Consider the following 25042-nt stretch of genomic DNA (forward strand, 5'->3'; position numbering starts at 1 on the left):
CAATTCACAAAATTTAAACTAACTAAATGACTGATAATTTCATTCAATTATTTTTTTTCTCCAAAAGTGGTTTATGAAGAAAAGTGTGCAAATTATGAGTTGTCAAGGAATGATATAGCATTCTAAACCCAGGATAATGACCATGAAATCTCCTTCAAATTCATAGTTAATAGATTGTCATCAGGATTATATTGTGCAAATCACAATTCAGTTTGAAAAAATAATGCGTGCCAATAACAGTCTGGAAAACCCTATGACAAAACAACCATATTGAGCTGTAATTCAAGTACCATTGAACAAAATTACCTGAATCAATGGACAATCCTCTTTTCCAGGTTTTTTTAAAAAATAAAGCTGATTTCCAATTGGAGAAATGCCAATGCTTGATATAAAATTATAGTGAGTAGAGGAACTCCCCTGAGGAATGGACATAAAAATAAGCAAAAATAGCTCAGAATACTTCTGCCCAGAATGTTATATGGAACACAGTGTTAGGGACGTCAGGACATAAAACATAAAAGTAACTTCAATGCAATGGAAATGAATTACTTAAGAAATGTATGAGGTAAAGCATGGTCAAGAATGAACAGATAGAAAATGAATATGGACTGAATATAAAAGTGAGTCACCAGTATTGTACAAAAGAAGTATATTGAAATGGTTTGGTCCTATAAAAAGAACAAAATGAAGATCGATTTGCAGACTAAGTACACGAAGAAAGGGTGTGTTGAGAGGAAGGGGAAGACCAAGAAAATCATGTGAAATGAAACTCAAATTCTCCTAAGGAGAGAAGTTTCTTTTTCTTATCTCATGCCTTAACTTTCTTCAGTATACTATTTCTTGCTTCTTTACTGCACTGTTCATTATGTTGATTAACCCAAAAGGGAATAGTATGATGGATGCATAATATATGTATACTATTCATATATTCATGATTCAAGCAATTAATAGGATAAATAAGGAACAAGTGATGCAAGTTTAATCAGACAAAGGATTATTCAGAAGTAAACTCCATCTCGTTTAATGGGACTTGCTCCCACGAATTGTGTCTAGAAGTTTAAAAATATTTATTCATGAATTTCTAAAAAAAAGTGCTCGGACCAAATGTTGTCTGGAAACCACATTCATTGTATTAAATGATAATGTCTTACAAGAAAACATTAACATTTTGTGTAGAGTGTAACAAAACAGAATTCTTCTGTCTTTTAAAATTGTGTATGGTGGTCAGCGCTAAGAAAATACCATTGAGTTGTATACCAAGAACATTTGTATAAAAGCTCATCTACTCTTAGTGGTATGTTACCCAAAGTAACTCCAAAAGTTATCGATTTGCAAGTTGCTAGTACAAATATCTGCCTGTCTTTCCTTAACCATCTCTTCATTCAGCAAGCTTTACTGGCCATTTCTCCTCTAAAGGAAACCATATAATTATTTTCATTTAAGAGGTTTGCCTTAAGTGTACAAAGATCACAACATTTAGTGGTATAAACCTGTTGCTAAGCAATATAAAACACTAAGCCAAAAGTGAAGGTGCAGTATTCAGTCTCAATACTTAGTTAATTTCCAAAATCATATTTTCTTAATTGTACGTCAAGGAGCCAAAGATGGATCTTTGTCATGATGGCTGTGAATGATAGGAGCTGTAGTTCAGATTATGTTCCAAATTGCCCTTATTCTGATATGTCTACAGATAACCTTCTAAATATCACAGCAGTATATCATCAGAGCCATTGTATAAAATAAGGCAATGTAGCATTTCAAATGCCATTTGACTATGGGCTTCCACAAGGGGACGTGTCAAAATCTGCAAGATGGCAGACACAGTATTGCAATTTTTTTATATATGGAAAGTCAGTGGGCATACAAAAGCATAAGACCTGGATCCCAACATTACACCTGCCTTCTTGCGGATATTGACCTCTTTCCCCAGTGGATATTGCGGCTTTTGATCTTCTTTTATTAAATCAAGTTGGTATAAATAGGCAGTTCTTGCACAAAGAAGGGAAAAAATCTCTAGATAATTAATTCAGAGAGCAGAAAGCAGAGAGCAATGAAATGAAAAGAAACACACACTATAGTGTTTGGTCTTCCCCTTGTGTGTGGCTTGTATGATGGTTTTTGTACGTAGAATGACTTCAATATATTTTCTATTGTCTATTTTTCTCTGGAAATACACTGTGAAGTGGGCAAGGCTACTAGGCAGCATTAAGAGGATGTGATCATCTGTAGCAGGGGTCTCCAACCTTGGCAACTTTAAGACTTGTGGACTTCAACTCCCAGAGTTCCTCAGCTAGCGGAGCAACTCTGGAAGTTGAAGCCCACAAGTCTTAAAGTTGCCAAGGTTGGAGTATCCTAATCTGTACACTGAAGCACAAAGAACTTGGTCCTCTTATTGCTGGTTCCAGGTGAAAGAAATATTGTATAGGCTTGAGAGGGGGGTGGAATTATCTTTCAAAGCCTGTTATTGAAGTAGCCTTATATTTAGGCATATGGGAAAGGGGAGGAGGGGGTTCTTAACTAAATCAAGCCAGGGATGCTTGATTATAGAATTGGGTGGGAGCCTAGAAAATCTAGTGGTATAGAATTGCGAAGCTTTGTGAATGTCACTTGCATGAATTCACATCAAGTTCACCTAGCAAAAACCACAATTGGGTTTTGGCTTGTAGGTTAGGCCAAGCTATGTTAAATTCTCTATTTACAAACTGAACTCTAAATTCTTGTAGTAATGGACATTAATTCATGTCATTTTTCCTTTCCCATAATTTTAGATCCAAATAGGAGCTTACTTCAGTCATTCACTATCTATTACAAAGTCTAGAAAAGTGGCACACCTGACAATGGTGAAAAATGTTAGCTCATTTCTGTCATCCTGCAAACCAGGATTGCAGTTAAGGGTATTGAATCTTTCACTTTAAAATAAACATTATACTCTTAGATCTGGGCCTGGGCAATGTCTGTCTTAAATCTTCTTTCTTACAAAAAGTTCAATAATGATTCTCTTTGTGTTCTTTTTTTGAAACATTTTCTGTTTCATTGAAAGAGGATCAGATGTCAGTTTGGCTTACTTCCAATTTTAATTCCATTTAATTGAACATACCCAAACAGTAACACTGGCTACTACATAATACAAGCCTTTTATTTGAACAATAAAAGGATTTTCTGTAGAAAAAGTCCACCATCAATTTTGGCTACTCAGAAGCTATGTTATTTATTTAAATATTTACATGGCTGCCCAATTTGCAAAAATGTGACTCCGGACAACCAATAACCATAAAATAAATAGTAACCCTCCCTGACAAAGGCCCAGTAACAAGAACAATTCACACAATTGGGGCATAACAACATATGCTTTCTGGAAGAGTTCACTGTTATCTCAGTGAACTCAGCATTGCTGATGATTGCTCTTTGATACACCACTGGAATCTTTGCATTAATTTCTGACACAAGATTGCAGCCATTTCATATTGAATTATAAAGCAACTGAATTACCTCAGTGTTTAGCTTAGTTTGCATATAAAGCGTGAGGAATGGATAACACTTATGCATAGAGGTCATGCTCAATGAGTTGTCACTTAATTTAGCTTCCTGGCAGATGGCTCTGCTTCTTTAGAACCATACATATGCCCTTTACGCTAATGTGTTCCGTGTAGGGCAATTCTAGTATAATTTGGCTGCTTGACCTAATGTGAAACAGCTTGGAAATATAATGTTGGCCCGAAACATTGCATTATATTTCTGAAGTATCAGTTGTTATCTTCCTCAGATTTTAATTGTTCAGAGGGAATATAAGCCACATAAATGTTGACAGATTGATCAGCATATAGGGATCTCGTTTAATGATATCTTTGTTTATATCTGCACAACTTCTGAACCATTGCCGAGAGAAAGAAAGATGACCTTGACAGAGATGTGCAAGCTCCATTACCAAAGCAATGAGGGGTGAAGCGTATCTTAAAAGTACAATAAATAGTATTTGGCTCAGATAGACACCTCCCTAATTCACTGGAGTGTAAGAAGGAGGAGGTATGCAGTACAATCAGACTTGCAAGATTCTGTTATTATAGCCAACCACAATAAAAGTAATTTTAGACTTCCTGTGAAATTGATTTCCTAATCTGATCTATCTGATGAGGTTGAAAGCCCCCAAAGTAAATATCCATCATCCAGATGAAGATCGCTAGGCAACAGTGTAGGTTGTTTACTGAGGTGAGTTGTCTTATATTGCTATAGAGCTGTATGTAGGCTAAAGGTTGGCTTTAATTTTTTTGTGGCCAGCAAATAGGGAAGTACTTGCATACATATCTCACCTGAAGACCATTATCATTTTAATGTGCAACTAACTAAGGAAGAATGGATAGCCAGTCCAATTATTTATTATTGAATACTGAAATCAAACTAATGTTTCTCTAACCTTTGTATTTTCCCTAGTTTTTCAATAATAGTGGACAATGGTTCTTGGTATTTGATGCTGCTAGATCTCTGCACATTCCCAAGCATGATTTCAGGTGCAAAGAAAGACCACTTTTGGTGATCGTATGAAATTAAGCTGGAAGAGAGTAAGAAATCATAGGCCAGTTCATTTTACATCATGTAATACATAGTTCTGACAATCTCTTTGCCCCAGAATCATTGACTCAGGAGTATATCCTTAATCTATTGCATTACTGCCCGTTTATAGTATATATATATATATTATATATAAAGATGTATAATATAGAACTCTATATACACATATGTGGCAATGAAAAGAGTGGCTTGCTCCATACAGGATTCCCTACTCATTTTATCCTCTTCAGTGTATCACCTCCTACCAACTAATAGAAGAAACCCTGACCTCTTGGCACCTCTGTTTATGATGTCCTATATGTTTGTGGTTATTTAAAAAAAGTGAAGGTGATAATTACTGATATCTTATCAATAAAATTGTTACATTAAAAATTGTAACAGGAGTGTTCTGAGATTTTTATTCTCTCAAATTTAAATTATTACATTAGTTCAGAGGTGGTATTAAGCCAGTTCTGACTGGTTCTAGCGAACTGGTAGTGGAAATTTTGAGTAGTTTGGAGAACCGGCAAATATCACCTCTTGCTGGCTCTGCCCCCATCTATTCGCTGCATACTGAGTCCCAGCTAATTGGAGTCCCAGCTGATCGGCTGGGTCTTCTTCTGTTGCCCTGTACAGGAAAATGGAGCTGGAAAGCAGGTTAGTGGGGTGGGGACGGAATGGGGATTTTACAGTATCCTGGCCCTAGAGTGAGGTGGAAATGGAGATTTTACAGTATCCTTCCCCCAAGGGTGGGGAGGGGGATTTTGCAGTATCCTTCCAGTGTCACGCCCACCAAGCCAAGCCATGCCCACAGAACCGTAGTAAAATTTTTTGAATCCCACCACTGCATTAATTCAAATGACTGTGCACAATTTGTGGCCTCAAGGCTACATGCAGCCCCTGAAAATTTTGAAACAATTCCCAGAAACCTTTCAAAAAGTTACAGAATTGTAATCTTTAAGGTAGCAGGCAATCATTTTGGCACCAAAAATCAAATCAAGTTTTAATCATAATTGTTGTATGTATATCCTATCCTTCCTCTAGGAGCTGAAGCTGGCATACTGCCTTTTTATTTATTTTTTCTGTAGAGTAAATTGGGCTGAAAGTAATGTCTGGTCAAAGTCACCCAGTGAGTATCTGGTGGGAAAGTGGGCTTGAATCAGTAGTGTGCCAAATCAGCGTTCTAGGTGTCACAGCTCAGCTCTGCTCTCACCGTTTCTGAAAATTTAACCAGTGGTTCCTGCAAGCTGGTACAAGCCAGTTCCAGTCCACTGCTGGCTTGAATCCAGATCTCCCAGATCTCAGCTCAACACCTTCATCTCTTCACCTAACCGGCTCTACTGTCTGTTTTCCCCAACCTTGTCTGATTTTTGAAGTAGGCCCCAAGGAAAGTGCGGCTCTTGATGTGAGAAAAGATGCATAATCTTACTTTATGTGGTTTTTAAAATCTCATTTTCCAACCTGAAAGCTTTTCAGGGCAGTTCACACAATACTAAAATGTCCTTTGTTTTCTGAGAAAATGGGGAAAGAACCAAAGCACCCATCCGCAGGTCTTGTTTTTTTTATGTGGCTTATACCAGTCAGCAAGTGACAGAGGACTTCTCAAGGTAACCTAAAATGGGGATTCCTCCATTTAAAGATCTGGCTGCTTGTCTTCACAAGGCAGTGGCTTCCAGTCATTAGCATGGTGAGCTAATACTTTATACATAAACGATCAAACCTTATCATCAGTCCATTGTGTACAGAGGCATTGGGGTGTCAGGCACCCATTGGGTACAACCCAGGGGGAAAAGAAGACAAACCACTGGATTCATTTCATCATATGGTTTTTCCAATGGCTAAGATTTCTGAAACACATTCTTGCTGGGACATTAATAGATTTCTATTAGGAAGTGGCTAGTTCTTGATCTACGACCAAAATTAAGCCCAACATTTCTGTTGGTAAATAAAATCATTTGTTAAGTGAGTTTTGCTCCATTTTATGACCTTGCCACAGTTTTTTAGTGAATCACTGAAATTGTTAAGTTAGTAACACGGTAAGTGTTAGTAACACAGTTGTTAAGTCTTAGTAACATGGTTGTTAGGTGAATCTAGCTTTTCCGTGGACTTGTCCAAAGGTTGCAAAAAATGATCACATGACCCTGGGACACTACAACCATCATAACTATGAATCAATTGCCAAGCATCTGAATTTTGATCATGTGACCATGGGGATACTGCAATGGTCCTAAGGGTGAAAAACAGTCATAATCACTTTTTTCAGTGCCTCTGTAATTTCAAATAGTCACTAAACAAACTGTTGTAAGTTGAGGATTACCTGTACTGTATGACACTGAATAACCAGAGTAATGTAATGGCAAGAAGCCTTCTCTTACCAATTTCCAAAGCATTTCAATACAAATCTCAGGTTCACAGCCAGCCAGTCGATTTACTAACCCTTTCCAAGCCATTCAAGAAATAATCCATTTAATTTACAGTTCTGCAAGTTTTACATTGGGGTCTTTTGGGAACAACCATAGAAGAGAGGCCATCTTGCATGTAAAACCTGGCTTGGCTGCTCTAAGGCCTGTTGCAAACGCATTCATTCATCCCCCACTTTTCCAGGAGCTCATGGGGAAATCCCCTCATTTAATCCTTTTATCCTTACAACAACCTTGGCAGGTAGGTCTGACTGAAACCTACTGCCCTTAAACCAGCTAGGGTAAAAGGCATGTGGGATGAATCTCTAGACTAAAGCCAGGACCTTAAAACCCTAGGTTACAAATTGGTGCCACTTTGAAAATGAGTGGTAAACTTAAAACTTAAGCAAAATTGCCGTAAGAGAAGAAGGCACCAAAGGAAACATGCAATTATCACAAAATATTTTGCAGGCTACTGAAATTTCTCAGATGATCTAAGATGTGGATTCGCAGACTTAAACGCCCCCAATTCTGTGAAAGTGTACAATATACAGCAGTTGCTGATCAAATACTCCGCTTCAAAGTTTAGAAATATATGATCTGCCAGTTGGTGTTGATGTCCGCGTCGCTCCTGTTTTATCTGCAAAATACAGCAAGACAAAATGCTATACGCAAGGCAAAATGCAGAAGAGCAAAAGCAACGAGCCCCAATACTTCCTCCCGTCCTCTCGAGGGCGCTGTCGACCGAGGGAAACCAGTACATCCGATGGCCATCCTGCAGCCCGATCCTACCTCTCTTGTCCGCCGATGGGTGGGAGGAGGCCAGGAGGGTATTGCTTCTGCGTAAAGATGGCGGCAGTGAGGAGGAGTCATTTGCAGAGTGTGAGCAGCTCCGCTTTTTCTATGGGATCACGGGAGGGGCGCGGCGGGCGGGGGTAGGGGAGAGTACGGACGGAGGAAAATACCACTCCCGGATTTCAGGGAAGAGTCGGGTGGCTCGCGGGCATCTCTTCCCCCTGCCTTGCCCACCGCACGGAGGGATGCTTTCCTGCAACGATAACGGAAGGGATGGGCGTGCAGGCAGAGGTGCACGGGGTGCTCCCTTCCAGCCGTTGAAGTAATCGGAGCCAAAGGCATAGAGAGGTTCCCCTTTAATGACGCATTTTGGGATGCGTAGTTTTCTATGCGCCAAGATAATCTTCCGCGGTAGGCTGGGGCTGATTTGGAAGAATAGGTGTTGCACCCACACAGCCAGAAGAGGCACCGTTGCCAAAGGCGGGTGCGCCCCATTCTCGTAAGCTGCAAAATGTTGGGCGTGTAAATAGGGTATATCCTAAAAGTCTGCGGAGATTCTCAGTCATTCAGGTCATGGTTGTCCCAAAGGTGCTTTTTTTTCAAGAGACAACTGGACAAAATCAAAATTGAACAGCCTTCTCTCAACAGAGGGGGAAGGGGATACGACATCATCTTCCTACAACGTAGTCCTTTCAACAGTTCCAAGAAGGCTCCACATTCACACCCATTTGCACCACTCAGGTGACCCGATGACACAGATAAACCTCCTTAATGACCAAAAGCATGCAAATGGCCAGCTTTCTGTAGGACTGTAAATCCTTCCATTCCCGCTGAAGAAGCTTCTTGGATGAGAAGCAAAACATCTTCAAAGAAAAATCAGAAAGTTCAGTTGCCTCTTGAAAAAAAGCACCTTTGGGGCTAGATCCTAACTTGTCTCCCAAACTTTTGAATGAAAGCAGACATCCTTTATTACCTGCAGTTATCGGATGAGAAAGTGCTCTGTCTCCCCGCCCTTTTTTTCTTCCGGGTACAGTTGGCAATAAACTGTAAATTAGAAACTAACTGAATTGGAGTAACTTCATGCTCATAATTTTCACAAAATACGCATGAAAACGAAAAACTTTTCCACTCCAACTGTCCCCAGGAATATATACGTATTGTATTTACCAGAGAAAGAAATTAAGTGAAATCAAAACATGGTTGCTTTTATAAGATGCAACATATCAGTAAGATATTCCACTTGCACTATTCATGTACTTTGTGCATTAACATATTATCCTACAATCCAATTTTCTCAGTATAAAGAGTAAAGGAAAAACACTGATAATAAAACAGCTTTTGGTACTCTTATGATATTAATAATATAGCAAGATAATTATATTTCTGGCTCTGGCATCTGTATACAATATAGCCAAGCTCAATTCAGCGTTAGTCATGAGTAGCGCCTATCAGGATCTATTTTGCAGATTTCAGTTAGCTTGCAGCTTCCAACCTGCACTATTTGCACTCTTGCCCTTAGACCCATATTAAAAAAGGAACTACTTTATAAATACTTAGGCAGCGTTTCTAGGGAAGATTATTCTAAATGAACATCTTACAGTTCTGTTGTGGATAGACAAAGATCACCTCTGCAATCCATGTATATACTGAGGGAGAAGAGTTGTGGCTTTCTGGAGGATAACTTTTAGAAGTGCAAGAGGAGTATTATTGTCTGAACTACACATAGAAAAATAATTAAATGATGGCAATTAAAATGTATGCCTCTTACTAGTTTTACAGGACAGGTTATGTATATTCAGACGGTAGTATAGAGTATGCATATATGGGCATTTAATATCTGGAGCTAGGTTTCAAGAAGCAGGCAGTAAGTAAGAGTGATGCAATAGCAGAGAAAATATGGTTGAGGTGGCAAGATATGTGTAAGTACGAAAAGGATCTTAAGTGTCTTAACTGCTAGCACTCTGATAAGGCAATCTGATTAGTATGCCATTTATTCCATTTGCTTTTATTGAGAAATGGAGCTTTTTTTCTTGTAAATATTTAGGAGCAGCTTTCAAGCTGGACAGATGACTTGCCGCTATGTCAGCTCTCTGGTGTCGGTTCAGCTTCTAATCGTTCCTACACTACTGATGGAAAGGGCACTGAAATTCATCCCTTAGAGGATAACTGGTTGAAATTCAGGTAAGTAGCCACAGATTTGAATGGAACTGTTCAATTGAGCAAGGCAGGGGTGTCAAACTTGATTTCATTGAGGGCTGCATCAGGGTTGTGTTTAACCCCTGGGGGCTGGGGTGGGCATGGCCAGCTCAATATCACTTGTGTCGAGGGCACCTGTGATGGCCCGACCACTCTGCCAATGAAGACAGGATCCTGAGCTCTGTTTTTGGCTGCAATGGCTTCCTGCAACCCTCTGCCAGCAAAAACGGAGCTTGGGAAGGCTGCAGCCGACCCTCTCGGGCTCTGTTTTCGCTGGCAGAGGCACTGCAGGCCTGTCATTTGCTGTTTCCAGGGCAGCGCTGTGGGCCACATCAAAGTACTCCACGGGCTGGATCCGGCCCACGGGCCTTGAGTTTGACACCCCTGGAACAAGGGTACAATTTTGACATTCTTTCATTTGGTTTTCTCTGGCTGTTACTCTGCTTACATAAGAAAGAGCACTGCTTACCTATCCTGACTCATTTTGACAGAAGTGAGAATAATTGCTACCTCTATGGAGTCTTTAATGGTTATGATGGTAACCGAATCACAAACTTTGTGGGAGAGAGGCTTTCTGCAGAACTCCTACTGGGCCAGCTGAATGCAGAGCAGGATGAGGCAGAAGTGCGCAGAATCCTGTTACAGGTAATAGAACCTTCCTCTTTATGTATAATTGTATTGGAATTTGTAAATGAAAAATAGAAGACTAGGAAGAAAATAATATCCAACAAATTATGAAATTGTATTCTTCCAAAACCAGATATAAATCATTTGAATCAATATACACTCAATTTTTCTGTAATACCATCAATCTTTTTTCTATGCTTTCTGATACGTACTCTGAGGACTTCAGTGTGCTTGGAATAAGCTTTTTTGAAGGTTTGATTTCAAATTCAAATTTAAAGAAGTAATATTTAAACATTTAGACCCATTGATAATCCATTACTAAGTATGCAACTCTTTATTCCATATAACTTAGAAATATCAGTCAATTCAACTTCAGTTTTTCAATTTATGATGTGGACCTGGTTTAATTTCAATAACCGACAGTATAAAAATGAGACTGAGATTTCTCTGAATCCACCGTCTGATCCATACTGAAAAATCAAAACATGCTAAGTTGAATATCTTGCTACTGATGTGTGTTAGCAAAGAAAAATATTATCTGTAATTATTAAAAATCCTTGATTTAAATAATTATTCCATGTTTTCTAATAGAACATCTCAAATGTTTTTTAATTATTCCACAAATTTATATATTCATGAGACTTAGCATCAAAGTCCAATATAGCTTCAATGAAGCCCAAATATTTGGGCTTCATTGAAGTTATATTGGATTTTGATGCTCATGATGCTAAGTAAGGAAATAAAAAAAATGTTTTTGCTATACGAATATAATATAGAAGATACATAATATTATATGTGTGTGTGTGTGAGAGAGAGAGAGAGAGTGAGTGAGAGTGAGTGAATGAATGAATATAAAAGTAATTGCTGGGTTCTTAACAGACATACTTATCACTTTCCAACACAATTGTTAAGGGTTTATACTCAGTTCTCATTTCATAAATGATGAAATAAATGCCAATTGTGGAAACACTGATAAATTAAAACCTTCGGAAATAATCTCAAGTTAGCCAATGAAATCCTTTGGTGGCTGTCTCTCTCTAGAAAAACCATGCTCTTCTTTTCTAGGGTGCATCTTTAAATTAAAACTACACAAAAGTTCAGCATTCTTTTCATGTAGCAAGAATCATTTTTTTCCTACTATTTTCTTTATCTGCTTATTTTATTCATTTATACTGTCAATTAGACATTTCAGCCTGTTTGTCCAGTGGAAGAGAAAATAAGAGTGGTATGAAACTGTCCTGATGAAAGTAGTGGGATGTTTTGGCACAAACAAAAAAGATGTTACATGTATTCCACAGATATTGGTATGAACATACCAGCATGGGCACATTTAGGGAATTCCTAGAAAATGATATAATATTTGGCAGAAAGAATCATCTGATCATTTCTATATAGCTGACTATAAATATTTAGGGATCTAATAGGCTGTTTCTATTAATCTATTCCTGATACTTTCTCAGGCCTTTGATGTGGTAGAACGAAGTTTTTTGGAGTCCATTGATGATGCATTGGCAGAAAAGGCCAGCCTCCAAGCCCAGTTACCAGAGGTAACTCTATATCTTACTAGGCAATTCCAGGAATGTTGACTTCACATTTTATTTTTTGAAGCCCTAATTGCTTATGTGTTATTTTAGAATGTGGGTAGATGAGTGCTATATGAGTAGAAGCTGCAATAATAGAATATAAATACTGTATGCACAAAACTGGGCCCGTGTAGTCTGTTAAATAATTAAGAAATAATGCAGTCCTTTGAGAGGTACTTCGGTGTAGTGGTTAAAGCGCCAGGCTAGAAGATTGTGAGTTTTAATACTGCCTTAGACATGAAGCAAACTGGGTGATCTTGAATCAATTCTCTCCCAACCCTAAAAAGGAAGCAGTGGCAAATTACTTGCAAAATCTTGTCAAGACAACTGCAAGGACTTGCCGGGGAGTCACCAGGAGTCAACACTTACTCAAAGACACACACACACACAAAGTCTTTTAATGTCCTATGTTTATAACTACTACATTAATTGGAAATTCTGTTTCGTGCAAAGCACAAGTATTTGGAAAGGGAAATGTTTTAACAATCCTGACCTAGTATAGAGATGGTTAGCTAAAAACAATTGAATGCCTTTGTTGTTTGGTAAGTTGTTTTGATCCTGTCAAATGCTGTTATGTGATTATTCTTTTTAGATTAAAAATGTGCTAGGATTTTAGAAGACCAGCCCATTTATTATGACATAAACTTTGTGGATTGGAGTCATTTTTGTCAAATGCATGTTGTGTTTTCCTTACTTGACAGATATATATATATATATATGTATGTATGTATGTATGTATGTATGTACGTACGTACATACGTACGTACGTACGTACGTACGTACGTACGTACGTAGGTAAAGTAAAATATAAACAGAGCAATTCTTTTCTTACATAGAAGATTACCAAAGTTTATTGCTGATAAGCTTAGTTATGGCTTTGTCTTCTAGGGAGTTCCCCATCACCAGCTGCCTCCTCAGTACCAGAAAATTTTGGAGAGGTTGAAGTCTGTAGAAAAGGAAATCTCTGGAGGAGCCATGGCCATTGTGGCAGTGATTCCTAACAACAAACTTTATATCGCTAATGTAGGTGTGTTCCTCTTCTGCGCTCTTTCGACTTGGCACTTTCTGAGTCCAGCATTAAGTGATGACAGTTGGTTGGTTGGATGACAATATATTTCTCCAAGGAACATGCTTCTCTGACTTGTCAAAAGACCACAAAAAAAATAGCTCTGTGAAACAGCTTGGAATTGTAGCACGAAACAAAAACATTTTTGATCATAGGACGGTAGTGGTCAGTTACAGTTTCTGGCTTTGCATTGTACATTCTCTCTCTACAGGAACAAATCGTGCACTTTTGTGCAAATCTACTATGGATGGATTGCAAGTGACACAACTCAATATGGATCACACTACTGAGAATGAAGATGAATTATTCCGCTTTTCACAACTGGGTAAGAAATGTTTCCCTGGAATAACACAACAAAATCAAGTCAACCAGTCTTGGATCAAATAAAGGCTGACTTCATATAATTTGGCAATGTGAGGAGAATATATGATGAAGTAGTTAAAATTAGTATGCTTAACAAAGTGGGAAGAAATAAACCATGGATATAGTACATTGGATTACTGGAACTTTCTTGAAAACTATGAGTTATTATTGGGAACATTAGTAGGTGAGCCTTTAAATGCCTAGCAACCCAGAATCATATGCAAGTCTTTTATTCTTAACTAATTAAAAATAACCACACAAGCAGTTAGCTGAAGCTATGATGCAGAAGTAGGCAAAGCCATGGAAGAAAAAAATTCTAGAAGAATGCTTTAAAAGCCCCCACCACCCTAAAGAATTAGCATTTTAATTTGAAGCAAGCTTGGATAAAACAAAATATATCAGAGTTCTTATGGAGTAGTTTAATATCAGTGTTTATACTATCAAAAAAGTATTGTGAATTTTTTAAGTACCGTATTTTTCGGAGTATAAGACGCGCCCTGTTCCCTCAAAAAAGAGGCTGAAAATCTGGATGCGTCTTATACACTGAATACAGCATTTGTTTGCCTCCCAAAACCCCGCCCCTTCACCAAAATGGCCGTGCCTCTAGGAAGCTTTTAGAGAGCTCCGGGGGGCTGGGGAGGGCAGAAATGTGCAAAAAACGGTCCATTTTTTACTCAATTTTACACCACCACCCCCGCCCTCAGGACTGGATAAGCTTCCTAAAGGCTATCCATGCCCCCCCCTTTTTTTTTTACGAAAAATGGGGCCATATTTTGCTCATTTTTGCCCCCCCCCTCCCCAGGAGCACTCTGCAAGCCCCCTAAAGGCTATTCATGCTTTTTTTTTTTTTTTTTTTTTGAGAAAAAAACAGGCCCATTTTCATGAAAAATGGGCTGTTTTTGGGAGGTTTGCAAGAGTGCAAAAACTTTTTTTTATTTGCCTCTTCAAAAGCTTGGTGCATCTTATACTCCGGTGCGTCTTATACTCTGAAAAATATGGTAGATCCCAGATTACTTCCCTGCAGTAGGAGGAAGAGATTCCAAAATAAGATATTTTTTTGCTGAGGTTTTTCTTTTTTGTTTTGTTTCCCTACAGAGTACCACTGTTTATTGATGGGTTCTCTGGTTAGCAGTGTCAAGCTAAAGCATGCCCAATTGAACAGGTGAAGGTAGTAATCTCTCTCCTTCCCACTATAGGAAATACATAATTGAATATCTGAATATCAGGTTGCAAAACTAATATTTCATTTAGTCTCAGCTGCAGTATTCCCAGTTACAGAGAATGAATAGTTAAACCAAACACATAAGCCAAACATTTAAATTTGTTCCAATATGTGTTATACGTGGCACAGAAAAACATTCACCAAAGAATCTAGTTGCCTTCAATAGGTGAGCTGTTATCTATGCAGCCACTAGAAGTCAAACCCAGGTTAATTAAATGGCTTTCTGTTGTATTCAGGAGGGTTTGCTATGGCTTGCTATGTACCAAAAAGATGCTTTGAGCTCGCCCAAATGTTGTTTTTTCATCTATGTTTGCTTTCTAAGTAAGAAAATTAATTCAAAATGATGATTATCCCAAGATTAGAGAACATTATCCCATCTTCTTCTGCTTGTTAGGAAGCATATAGGTTTTTATGTTGTGCTGTATTGCTTTGCTATTCCCCGTCCTGGCAGCCTGCTGGTACACCTAGATTTTAGCTAATTTCAGAATTAGTAATTCAGATTTTAAAAAATTCACAAAGAAGTTGTTGGAATTATTTAACGGAACAGTATTGTGGCTGAAAAGTTAGGTGTTGGAAATAAATCTCATAAATTATATTGGGAAATTTCAATGTTCTGTTCCCCTCAAAACTGGCTTGAGTCTAAATTATTCTAAATTTTATTTACATCTCAAACTAAGATTTCTTAGAAAGCTCTCAATTTTTCCTTTGGAGTAATCAAGTCAATGAACAGTTCTTACAGTGGGGTAGAAAAATGATAAATCTGAAGAAAATTAATCTATAAATATTTTGATTTAAGTTACATTGCTGTATGAAATGAATTGAGATATGATTAAAGTGTTTTGAAGTATATGAAATTTTTCCTGAGTTCTCTGATTTGTAGTTGTTTTAATTTATGAAGGCAATGAAAGCTGATTTATATGTTGTTTTCAGAAAAAAATGGTTGACTAATCAGTTTGTAAATGCAGTGATACTAGATGGTGTAAGAACATCCAGGATAAGAAGCAGCGTCTAGAACAGGGGTGTCTAACTCAGGTCATCACAGCGGCATCACGTGATGTATCGGGCCTCCTTCGCTAAACGGGGCGTGGGCGTGGCCAGCAAGTGACGCATCCAAACCGCGGGCCTGGACTTTGACAGCACTGGTCTAGAATATGAGTCTGCACTTTCTTTCCAATAACTAACTAAAGCTGAAAGTCAGTTCTCTGTCTCTCCTTCTTAAGTTCATGATCTCTTCCCTCATTGGCTAGTCAGTTTTCCACCTGACATTGCTGTCCCCTGACTTGGAATGCAAATGTAAACTCTTAGTACATGTACCTAAATCAATGAGGCTTTTATTTTATACCCCGGCAGGTTTAGATGCAGCAAAAATAAAGCAAGTAGGAACCATAGGTGGGCAAGAAAGTACTCGGCGTATTGGAGATTATAAGGTCAAATATGGCTACAGTGATATTGAATTTCTGAGGTAAGGTAATGCTTGTTTGTATCTTACATTTATTTCTATATTTGATTTTGTCGTATTGAAAAATTCTTTTTCATTGCATTGTATAGTACTAATTGGGGTTTCTCTTTGAAGTGCTGCGAAATCTAAGCCAATCATAGCAGAGCCTGAAATCCATGGTGGGCACCCATTGGATGGCGTCACAGGCTTTCTTGTGCTCATGTCAGAAGGACTCTACAAAGCTCTAGAAGCTGCTCATGGACCTGGACAAGCCAATCAGGTAGTGACTCCGCAGCAATTAAAAACTGTTTTTTTGCACCACATTATTGTCTTCAGATCTAAACTGAAAGGTTTCAGTTTAGTGCTTATAATCTGGATAACGGTGCAGCATTATAGATGAGCCATTCTTGTAGATGCATGGCCAATAATTTAGAGAGAACTGAACATTCTCTCTAAGATATGCAGTATATACAGAGCAAAATCTGGTGTTTTATTAATGTTATATTTAGAATGTAGGAAACAGATTTCATATTCTAAAGTGCAACTACCATTGGTTTATTGGTTTATCTTGGGACCTGATAAGCTGCTTATTCCAGGAGTTACATAATAACCCTAACAACCCCTATCAAGACCTGGCTATCCCAACAGGCCTGGGGATAAGTCTCTAATTTGCCCCACCCGAGTGTTGAATGTTGAATGCAAGTTGTGTTTTTATTACGTTATTTATTTTGTTCACATATTGTTTGTTTGAACTGCACCCCCTCCCTAATGATTGTAAGCCGCCCTGAGTCCCCTCAGGGAAAAGGGTGGCCTATAAATCCAAATCAAATCAAATCAAATCAAATTCCTTCAGGGAAAGAAGGGTTACTGGCTTACTTGCCTAAGATGCTACACTAATTCCAGAACCTTTTAACCATAATAGAATATCAGAAGTTGTGATTGCATTAGAATTAAATAATAGTTTTAATTTTATCAATTTGTTTGTAAGCATTCGGAGAAAAATAAAATTCATTTTTTTGAATCTGCATTTTAAAAATATTTCTTTAGAATTGATTTGAAGCAGTAATAAGAGACCATGATCACCCAGGATTAGATGCTAGTTTTAAACTGAAGTTATTTCACCATACAGCCTTTTCGTTGGTTAATAGCTCAAAATTGGCCTGTTATTTTTCATATAAATAGTATGCACAAATAGTACTTGTCAGATAGTCCAAAGAAGAGCTGAATTCTAAAGATCCTTATTCCAAATAGAAAACAAAATTAGGATAAATGCCAATGACAACCCTGAAAGTATGAAATTAAAAATTCCCATTTCATCAAATAATTATAAATTATATGGTCCACAATTCACTGAATGTCCTTGCCAGAGAAAAGTATTCCACATCCAATATAGTCACTTACTATAGTTGAATAAATACGGAAAGTCCCTTTAAATTGGATACAATAAATATTTGTTCTAATGTTCTTCTGGAAAACTATCATGTCCAGGAATTACATAACTTAATGATAATTTCCCAAAGTCAAAGATGTAAAGGAAAAATTGACTGATTTTATGGTAAATGTGATAATTCATCTTTTCTGTTTTATTTAAATCATGTTTAAAGGATTATTGCTGCACAGTTTTAAAAAAATGCTTAAGAAAAAATATGTACATATATACGTATATATTCTTTTTGATATCCTAAATAGATTGTAATATGTTTTTACTTAATTTCTTTAAAAAGTCAATAACTTATAAGAGGTGTATCTTCTACTCCAATATTACACCGCCTTCTGTAATTTAATAATAACTATTTGAAAAGTATAAACCTCACTGAGTCCACCTTTTGTAGAAACAAAATATTTATATTGGTCTGAGGCACGTAGAACAATAACAATAGTTTAAATGTTTCCTTTAAAAATGGTTGGTTTTATATAAAGCATATGAAATAATGCAAATCTGAATAAATGTTTTTAGAAATGATGATGTAATTGAGACCCAGTGAAATAATTAATAAGAGTATTTTTAGGAATACAGACCTATATCCCCAGGAAAAGCATCATATTCTCTCCATCCCTAGTAGTTCCACCAGAGAGACACAAGCAGTGATTTTTGACCACTTAGATAACTTGACATTCAAATCTGTCCCAAAAACCTATAGCAATTTCCTTCCTTCCTTCCATCCATTTCCAGTACTTGGGAAGGAAGAGTCAAAAAATAATCTCTCCTTGTAGGTATCTTGTAAGGGCTACATTGGGATTAGAGAAGACAATATCTACGTTTATTGTTGACTGAAAACTCGCTACTGACCTTTTTGTGTAAAACAAAACCAAAAAAGTATGACGTATGGTTTTGACAATCAAATAGGAAAAATTATAGAAAGAAGAGAGTTGTTATGTAGCTTAAGAAGTAAATTTACAATCAAACTTACAGCTGCTGTAAGATTGGAAGTGCTTTTTATATTTTTCTTGTACCATTTTTTCTTTTTGCACTTTAGTTTTCTTTGATTTCTTTTTTATTATGTTTTATGTATCATTTTTTAGTTTATATTAATTTTTATTCCTTATTTTTAAAACTTACAATAAGATTATATTAAAAAATGAAAGAGTTATATTGGAAGAGAAAATATATGGGTCAACATACAAGTAAACCATGTCCATATCACCACTAATGGAAGGTTTTCTGTATGTAGGCACCAGGGGTGGGTTCCTGCCAGTTCTAACCTCTTCTATAGAAGAGGTTCCACAAATCTACAGTGCCGTTTAGAATCGGTTCCAGCTCCCTCCCCCCGTCCGTCTGCACATCATCAAGATGAAGAGCAAGAGGAGGAATTCTGGGAGTTGAAGTCCACAAGTCTTAAAGCTGCCAAGTGTGAACACCCTTTTTTTTCTAAAGGGTTAGGAGTGTAAGGGTCTTGTAACTTGACAGCTTTAAGACTTGCGTGCTTCAAATGCCAGAGTTTCTGAGCCAACATTTTGGTTGCTAAGCAAAAGCGTTGTTAAGTGAGTTTCACCACATTTTACAAGTTGGCCAAGCCCACCCACTCAGTCACATGACTGCCAAGCCACTCCCACTCAGTCACATGGCTGGCAAGCCACTCACACAAAGCAGGCCACACCTACAAAAGAGGTTCTAAAAGAATTTGAAACCCACCACTGGTACGAACGTACTTGCAAGAAGAATGTGCAGTCCTTTCAAGTAATCTGACATTATTAGGTTTTATACCTGTCCACTTCAGATAGATTACTGAGATGATATCCTAGTGTTTATCCAGATCTTTGGGAACTGTTTAGCCATGAACAACTTCCGTGTAATGTCACTTTAAGAGCCCAGCCATGATCTGATTCTCAGAGTTTTGATCATAGGATACTTGTTCTGGTTGGTGCCTATTTTGGGGCATGATCCCCCGCAGTTGTCTAAGCTGCAGCTGCATTGTGGCTGCTCACAAATAAGTAATTCCTAAGTGATGGGAGCAACATCCTCAGGGCTTTCCATGAATCACATTTAGTGCCAGTAAACTACTTCCTTTTCCAGGAAATTGCAGCCATGATTGCCACAGAGTTTGCCAAGCAAACCTCATTGGATTCTGTGGCTCAAGCAGTTGTAGATCGAGTTAAGCGTATTCACTGTGATACCTATGCCAGTGGTGGTGAACGGTCCAAATTCTGCTCTCGACATGAAGACATGACAGTCCTAGTAAGAAATTTTGGATACCCGCTGGGGGAGATGAGCCAGCCCACACTGACTCCAACACAAGGTATGGGAAAGTTAAATATTTCCATGACAGAAATTGTATGTAAAAGACAGCAGCAGATTTAATACAATACAATAATACAATACAATACAATAGCAGAGTTGGAAGGGACCTTGGAGGTCTTCTAGTCCAGCCCCCTGCCTAGGCAGGAAACCTTATGCCGTTTCAGACAAATGGCTATCCAACATCTTCTTAAAGACTTCCAGTGCTGGGGCATTCACAACTTCTGGAGGCAAGCTGTTCCACTGATTAATTGTTTTAACTGTCAGGAAATGACAGTTATAGAGCCGAGGTGGCACAGTGGTTAAATGCAGCACTGCAGGCTACTTCAGCTGACTGCAGTTCAGCAGTTCGGCTGTTCAAATCTCACCGGCTCAGGGTTGACTCAGCCTTCCATCCTTCCGAGGTGGGTAAAATGAGGACCCGGATTGTTGTTGGGGGCAATATGCTGACTCTGTAAAACCGCTTAGAGAGGGCTGAAAGCCCTATGAAGTGATATATAAGTCTAACTGCTATTGCTATTGCTAAATTTCTCCTCAGTTTTAAGTTGCTTCTCTCCTTGATTAGTTTCCATCCATTGCTTCTTGTCCTGCCCTCAGGTGCTTTGGAGAATAGCTTGACTCCCTCTTCTTTGTGGCAACCCCTGAGATATTGGAACACTGCTATCATGTCTCCCCTAGTCCTTCTTTCTATTAAACTAGACATACCCAGTTCCTGCAACCATTCTTCATATGTTTTAGTATCCACTCCCCTAATCATCTTTGTTGCTCTTCTCTGCACTCTTTCTAGAGTCTCCACATCTTTTCTACATCGTGGTGACCAAAACTGAATGCAGTATTCCAAGTGTGGCATTATGAAGTGGTATTAACACTTCACGTGATCTTGATTCTATCCCTCTGTTTATGCAGCCTAGAACTGTGTTGGCTTTTTTGGCAGCTGCTGCACACTTCTGGCTCATATTTAAATGGTTATTCACTAGAACTCCAAGATCTCTTTCACAGTTACTACTGTTGAGCAAGGTACCACCTATACCTGTGCATTTCGTTTTTGTTGCCTAAATGTAGAAACTTACTCTTTTCATTCATTCATTCATTTATTTATTTATTTTATTTTATTTTATTTAGACCTGTACTCCCACCCCATTGGTTACGTGAAAGACAAGCATATAAGGAAAGAGGCACACATACAACATTATAAACATCTTATTGTTAGGGTTCCAAATAGCATCCGAAAGTAAATCAGAGTCTAAGGCAAAGGTTTCTTCAGAGTTCCAATTTATTAAGAGAGTCATGTTGGCACATCTGGGAAAACCCAAATCTAAAGGCTTCCCGGTTTTCCCAGCCAGTTGAAAGTTCAAGATCTTGCCCCCACACCCACAAGTCCATCACATGGTCCAATCTTCCACTGCCATGCTGGCAGCTTCTACCCATCCAGTTCTGGTCCGGTGCAGAGGTACAGAGGTGCAGCGACAAAGGATGACCTTGGCTTTCTAGAAAGGATTTTGTTATGGCTACATATCATCTAACTCCATACAATCTCCCCCTCCTATTTTCCCACAATAGAAAATGCATAATAGAATAATAGAACGTGTGGCAGGCCAAAGATCCAAAAGAAAAGATGGCTGCAGGCCTGACACTTGTGAGATTTTGATTTGGATTAGGATAGTATGAAGCAGCCATAATGCTATTTTTTAAATTAACAATATAAGCTATTCATCATTGAATTAAAGGGCCATGCTTTTAATGTGTGTGTGTGTGTGTGGAGGGGGGGGATTTTAGAACAAAGCTACTGGCATTTCCCAATTTACCTATTCTTTTCATGATGTATTTCTGTACCTCTAGGTGGTCGTGTCTATCCTGTGTCAGTGCCATACTCTAGTGCTCAGAGCACAAGCAAGACCAGTGTGACTTTATCACTTGTGATGCCTTCTCAAGGTCAGATGGTCAACGGTGCCCACAGTAGCTCTACGCTGGATGAAGTCACACCCACTCTTACCAAGTAAATGTTCCCTGTTAAGTTTTATTCCCTATTACCCTTTATTCCTGATCTCCATGGAATACTGGATTTGTTACATTTTTTTTTCTTCTAGATGCTGCTTAATGTAAACTTCCAAGCCCTGTGCTGTTCAACATTTTTGTTAATGACCTCAAATTGACCTCTCAAAGAATTGAGAGAATATTACATAATTTTCCAGTGACACAAAACTAGAAATGGCTAACACAAAAGAAAAAGAGAAGATTCCAAAGACAAGCTTAGACACGCTTGAACAAGTGGCCAAAACGAACAAGGGAGAAATTAATCCTGCATGGGGGGGAAGGAATGGGATTAGGGAAAACCTGGCTTGTTGTGACATACATGAAAAGAGTCCAGAGTGTTTCATCAGCTAAAAACTGATAAAAATTGATACATAACCTTGTGTCAGCAAGGACAGTGACAATGTTAAATCTAAAAAGCCTTTCAGAATCTAAAACTTCTTTCCTAGGGTCTCCAAACAAGTTAAGTGGGACATCTTGCTCAATTATCACAATCCCAGTTCTCCCTATTATGGTTGTTAAGTGATTGTGCAGAGAGGTCTTGGGGATGGGGGAAACTTTGAGAGGCCCCACTGTAAATTACTTTTGCTATGTCATTTGTGAAGATTGAATGAATGATTGCTTTTCTTTCTCTCTCTCCCCCCCCCCCCTCACTTCATGGCTTTACCTACAGTCAAAGTCCTACTGTGACTCTTCAGTCTACTAACACTCATACCCAGAGTAGCAGCTCAAGCTCAGATGGAGGCCTTTTCCGTTCTCGTCCTTCTCATTCTCTCAGGCCGGATGAAGATGGGCGCGTTGAATCCTATGTAGACTTTGCAGAGTTTTACCGCCTTTGGAATATGGACCACAGTGAACAGGGGATACTCACTGTGTAACAATGCATGGAGAGTAACCCCTGTGAAGTCCCATCAGACAGTAGGTTGCAATTCATCTCTTGGCTGACAACATTTTTCTACAAAGCATGATCTTTTGGAGACTTCGGGACAAATTGCTAATGTGATGATTCTCATCAACTTGTTGAGCATATTTACTCCTATTGAATTCTTTTCTAATGGTCTCTTCCACTGTGAAATCTTGTGGCATTCGAGAGGGTTGCAAACCCTTTTACTGCATGGCTGTAGAAGAAGAAGAATAGTCAGCAGCCAGACTCCTCTTATGGATAGGTCCACAGCAAGTACCTGTCAAGAATGTGTGTGTATGTATATATGTATGTGTGTGCATCTTGTTGAAGGCATAAATCTGGGAATACTTATGATATCAAAGATACCTCTGATTTGCAAAATAAATGCTAACTTATAGTTACTACTATAGGTTTCCTCCTGCTGTGAATCCATCTGGAGGGTTCTGGGTTGGGGAATCACTTTAGAGGCCTGGCAGCCTCACCTTTTGGCTCCAGGGATCCCTTCCCCTTTCTGAATTTTGAGAAAGGGCTTGTGAGCCCTCGCCCCACCCCTGGTTGCCACAGGGACGAGGTTTCCGACAACACAGGGCGGGAGGAAAAACAAGTCCCATTTGAAAGTAGTCCAATCTCCTGGCTAAGTGGCACTGCTTGAAGGCACCGGCGGAGCGGTTTCTTGGCTGCAGGCAACGCCTGTCTCCCTCCATGCCGGGACCTTGGTGTGAGGGAGGCATGTGCGCGAGGCAGCTGACAGGCGGCTGGTCCTGAGGTGCCCCAACGGAGCAGCCCCGCTGAATGGGATGTTCAAGAACACGTTCCAGAGCAGCTCCAGCTGTAGAACTCCTAAGGAACGAATACCGTCTAGGTTTTAATCATTTTAGAGCTTCAAAAACAGATATCTTTCAAAAGAATAGATGACATTCACATACATTATCTCAAATACTGATCCACTAATTTTGCTGAAGTATAATGGAAACGAAAGAACCTGCCATTTCAACTTGTGATCCATTGTAAAAAAAAATGGGGCAGGGGGTTTGGTTTTGTACATCATGACAATCTAAATATGAGCAAATCATAGGATATTGTGAAATATATATATGAGCCAAGCCACTGACTCATCAATAGTTGTCCTAAGAATCATTAAAGGGTTCAGGCAATGGTTCAGAAAAGACTAATCTTTCGGCACCCTGGTGCCAAGGACAACACAGTTCAAATCAAATTAAGTTTATTGCAGTCAAAAACCAGAGACAAAAACAAATAAAAACACTCAAGGAATATCCAGTTAAAAATTCTAGAATAAAATAATAAATAACAGATAAAATCTATATTAAAATCACAATTTGGCATCCAATCTGTCCTATACACATGGCCTAATTATACTATAAAATCAATCCTTAAATTTAATAGTCATTAAGTACAAAAATGCAAAAGTGTAGTAATGCAAAAGGGGTTGCTACATTAGTTGTGGAAAATCCTGAGTGCTGCTGTGCAGAATCTAGCCTTCTGCGCTGTAATCACAGTCTGTTCGTCCTTAAGCAGCCATTGGAGATAATCCATGTTGGAATGGCCAGGATACCTATTGATTATTGGGAGGATATGATTTTCCCCAAATATTTCTATAGAAAGAGCATCGAAGGAATATGTGCCCAATGGTCTCCCCTTTTCCTAAGCCACTGGAGCAGAGTCTTTCAATCAATGGTATCTTTTTATACTTGCCGTACGAGACAGCCAATGGAAGCACATGGCACCGTGCGAGTGACAATGCTTTCCAGTGGTTCGTCGTCTCCAATTGGCTGAGATAACTGGCGGGAGTAACAACATATCTAATGGAACTCTGGAGCCACAAACAACAGAGCTTTCCCTAAGTCTGCTTGCCTCTCGATGTCCTCTACCCTTTGTTGCAAGGTTTGTTTTGCTTGGTCATAGTCTAACTTGAGTATTGAGGCTGGAGAGAAACCTAGTTTGGCAAGGTTGGATTCGGCAGCCTTGATCCATGAAGAGGAGAATTTGTCTTGGAGGATTAATGGAGCCTTGTGGGAAGAAATTAAGCTTTAGCCAAAGGTTTAAAGAAGCTTATACAGATTCTTGCTTTGACTTTTGTCAATCATCTCTCCGGGCGCAGAAGTGCATTTGAGACACA

The 25042-nt window shown here is 38.7% G+C and overlaps 1 protein-coding gene across 2 annotated transcripts; it reads left to right on the forward strand.

The window, feature by feature from the left end:
• The first annotated feature begins 7753 nt into the window (after positions 1-7753).
• Positions 7754-23312, forward strand: TAB1 (TGF-beta activated kinase 1 (MAP3K7) binding protein 1). Of its 2 annotated transcripts, none has more exons than XM_032220975.1 (11): positions 7754-7826; positions 9784-9920; positions 10427-10580; positions 12023-12109; positions 13034-13172; positions 13423-13536; positions 16147-16258; positions 16370-16514; positions 19749-19971; positions 21810-21966; positions 22675-23312. In XM_032220975.1, exons 1-11 carry the CDS (start codon positions 7794-7796, stop codon positions 22877-22879), a joined length of 1506 nt encoding a protein of 501 aa, XP_032076866.1. In that variant the 5' UTR covers positions 7754-7793; the 3' UTR covers positions 22880-23312. The 2 variants fall into 2 exon arrangements, with proteins under 2 accessions (XP_032076866.1, XP_032076867.1); XM_032220976.1 differs by lacking the exon at positions 22675-23312 and adding an exon at positions 22058-22391.
• Positions 23313-25042: the final 1730 nt, after the last annotated feature.

This window comes from Thamnophis elegans, chromosome 7 (assembly GCF_009769535.1).
Source record: "Thamnophis elegans isolate rThaEle1 chromosome 7, rThaEle1.pri, whole genome shotgun sequence".
Taxonomy (NCBI): domain Eukaryota; kingdom Metazoa; phylum Chordata; class Lepidosauria; order Squamata; family Colubridae; genus Thamnophis; species Thamnophis elegans.

What these genes read in the sequence shown, in the direction of transcription:
- TAB1 (XM_032220975.1), top strand. Translation starts at nt 7,794, where the DNA reads ATGGCGGCAGTGAGGAGGAGTCATTTGCAGAGT. An exon ending in TCCAAGCCCAGTTACCAGAG is followed by an intron (nt 12,110 to 13,033) that starts GTAACTCTATAT and finishes TTTGTCTTCTAG; the next exon opens with GGAGTTCCCCATCACCAGCT. An exon ending in AGTGATATTGAATTTCTGAG is followed by an intron (nt 16,259 to 16,369) that starts GTAAGGTAATGC and finishes TTCTCTTTGAAG; the next exon opens with TGCTGCGAAATCTAAGCCAA.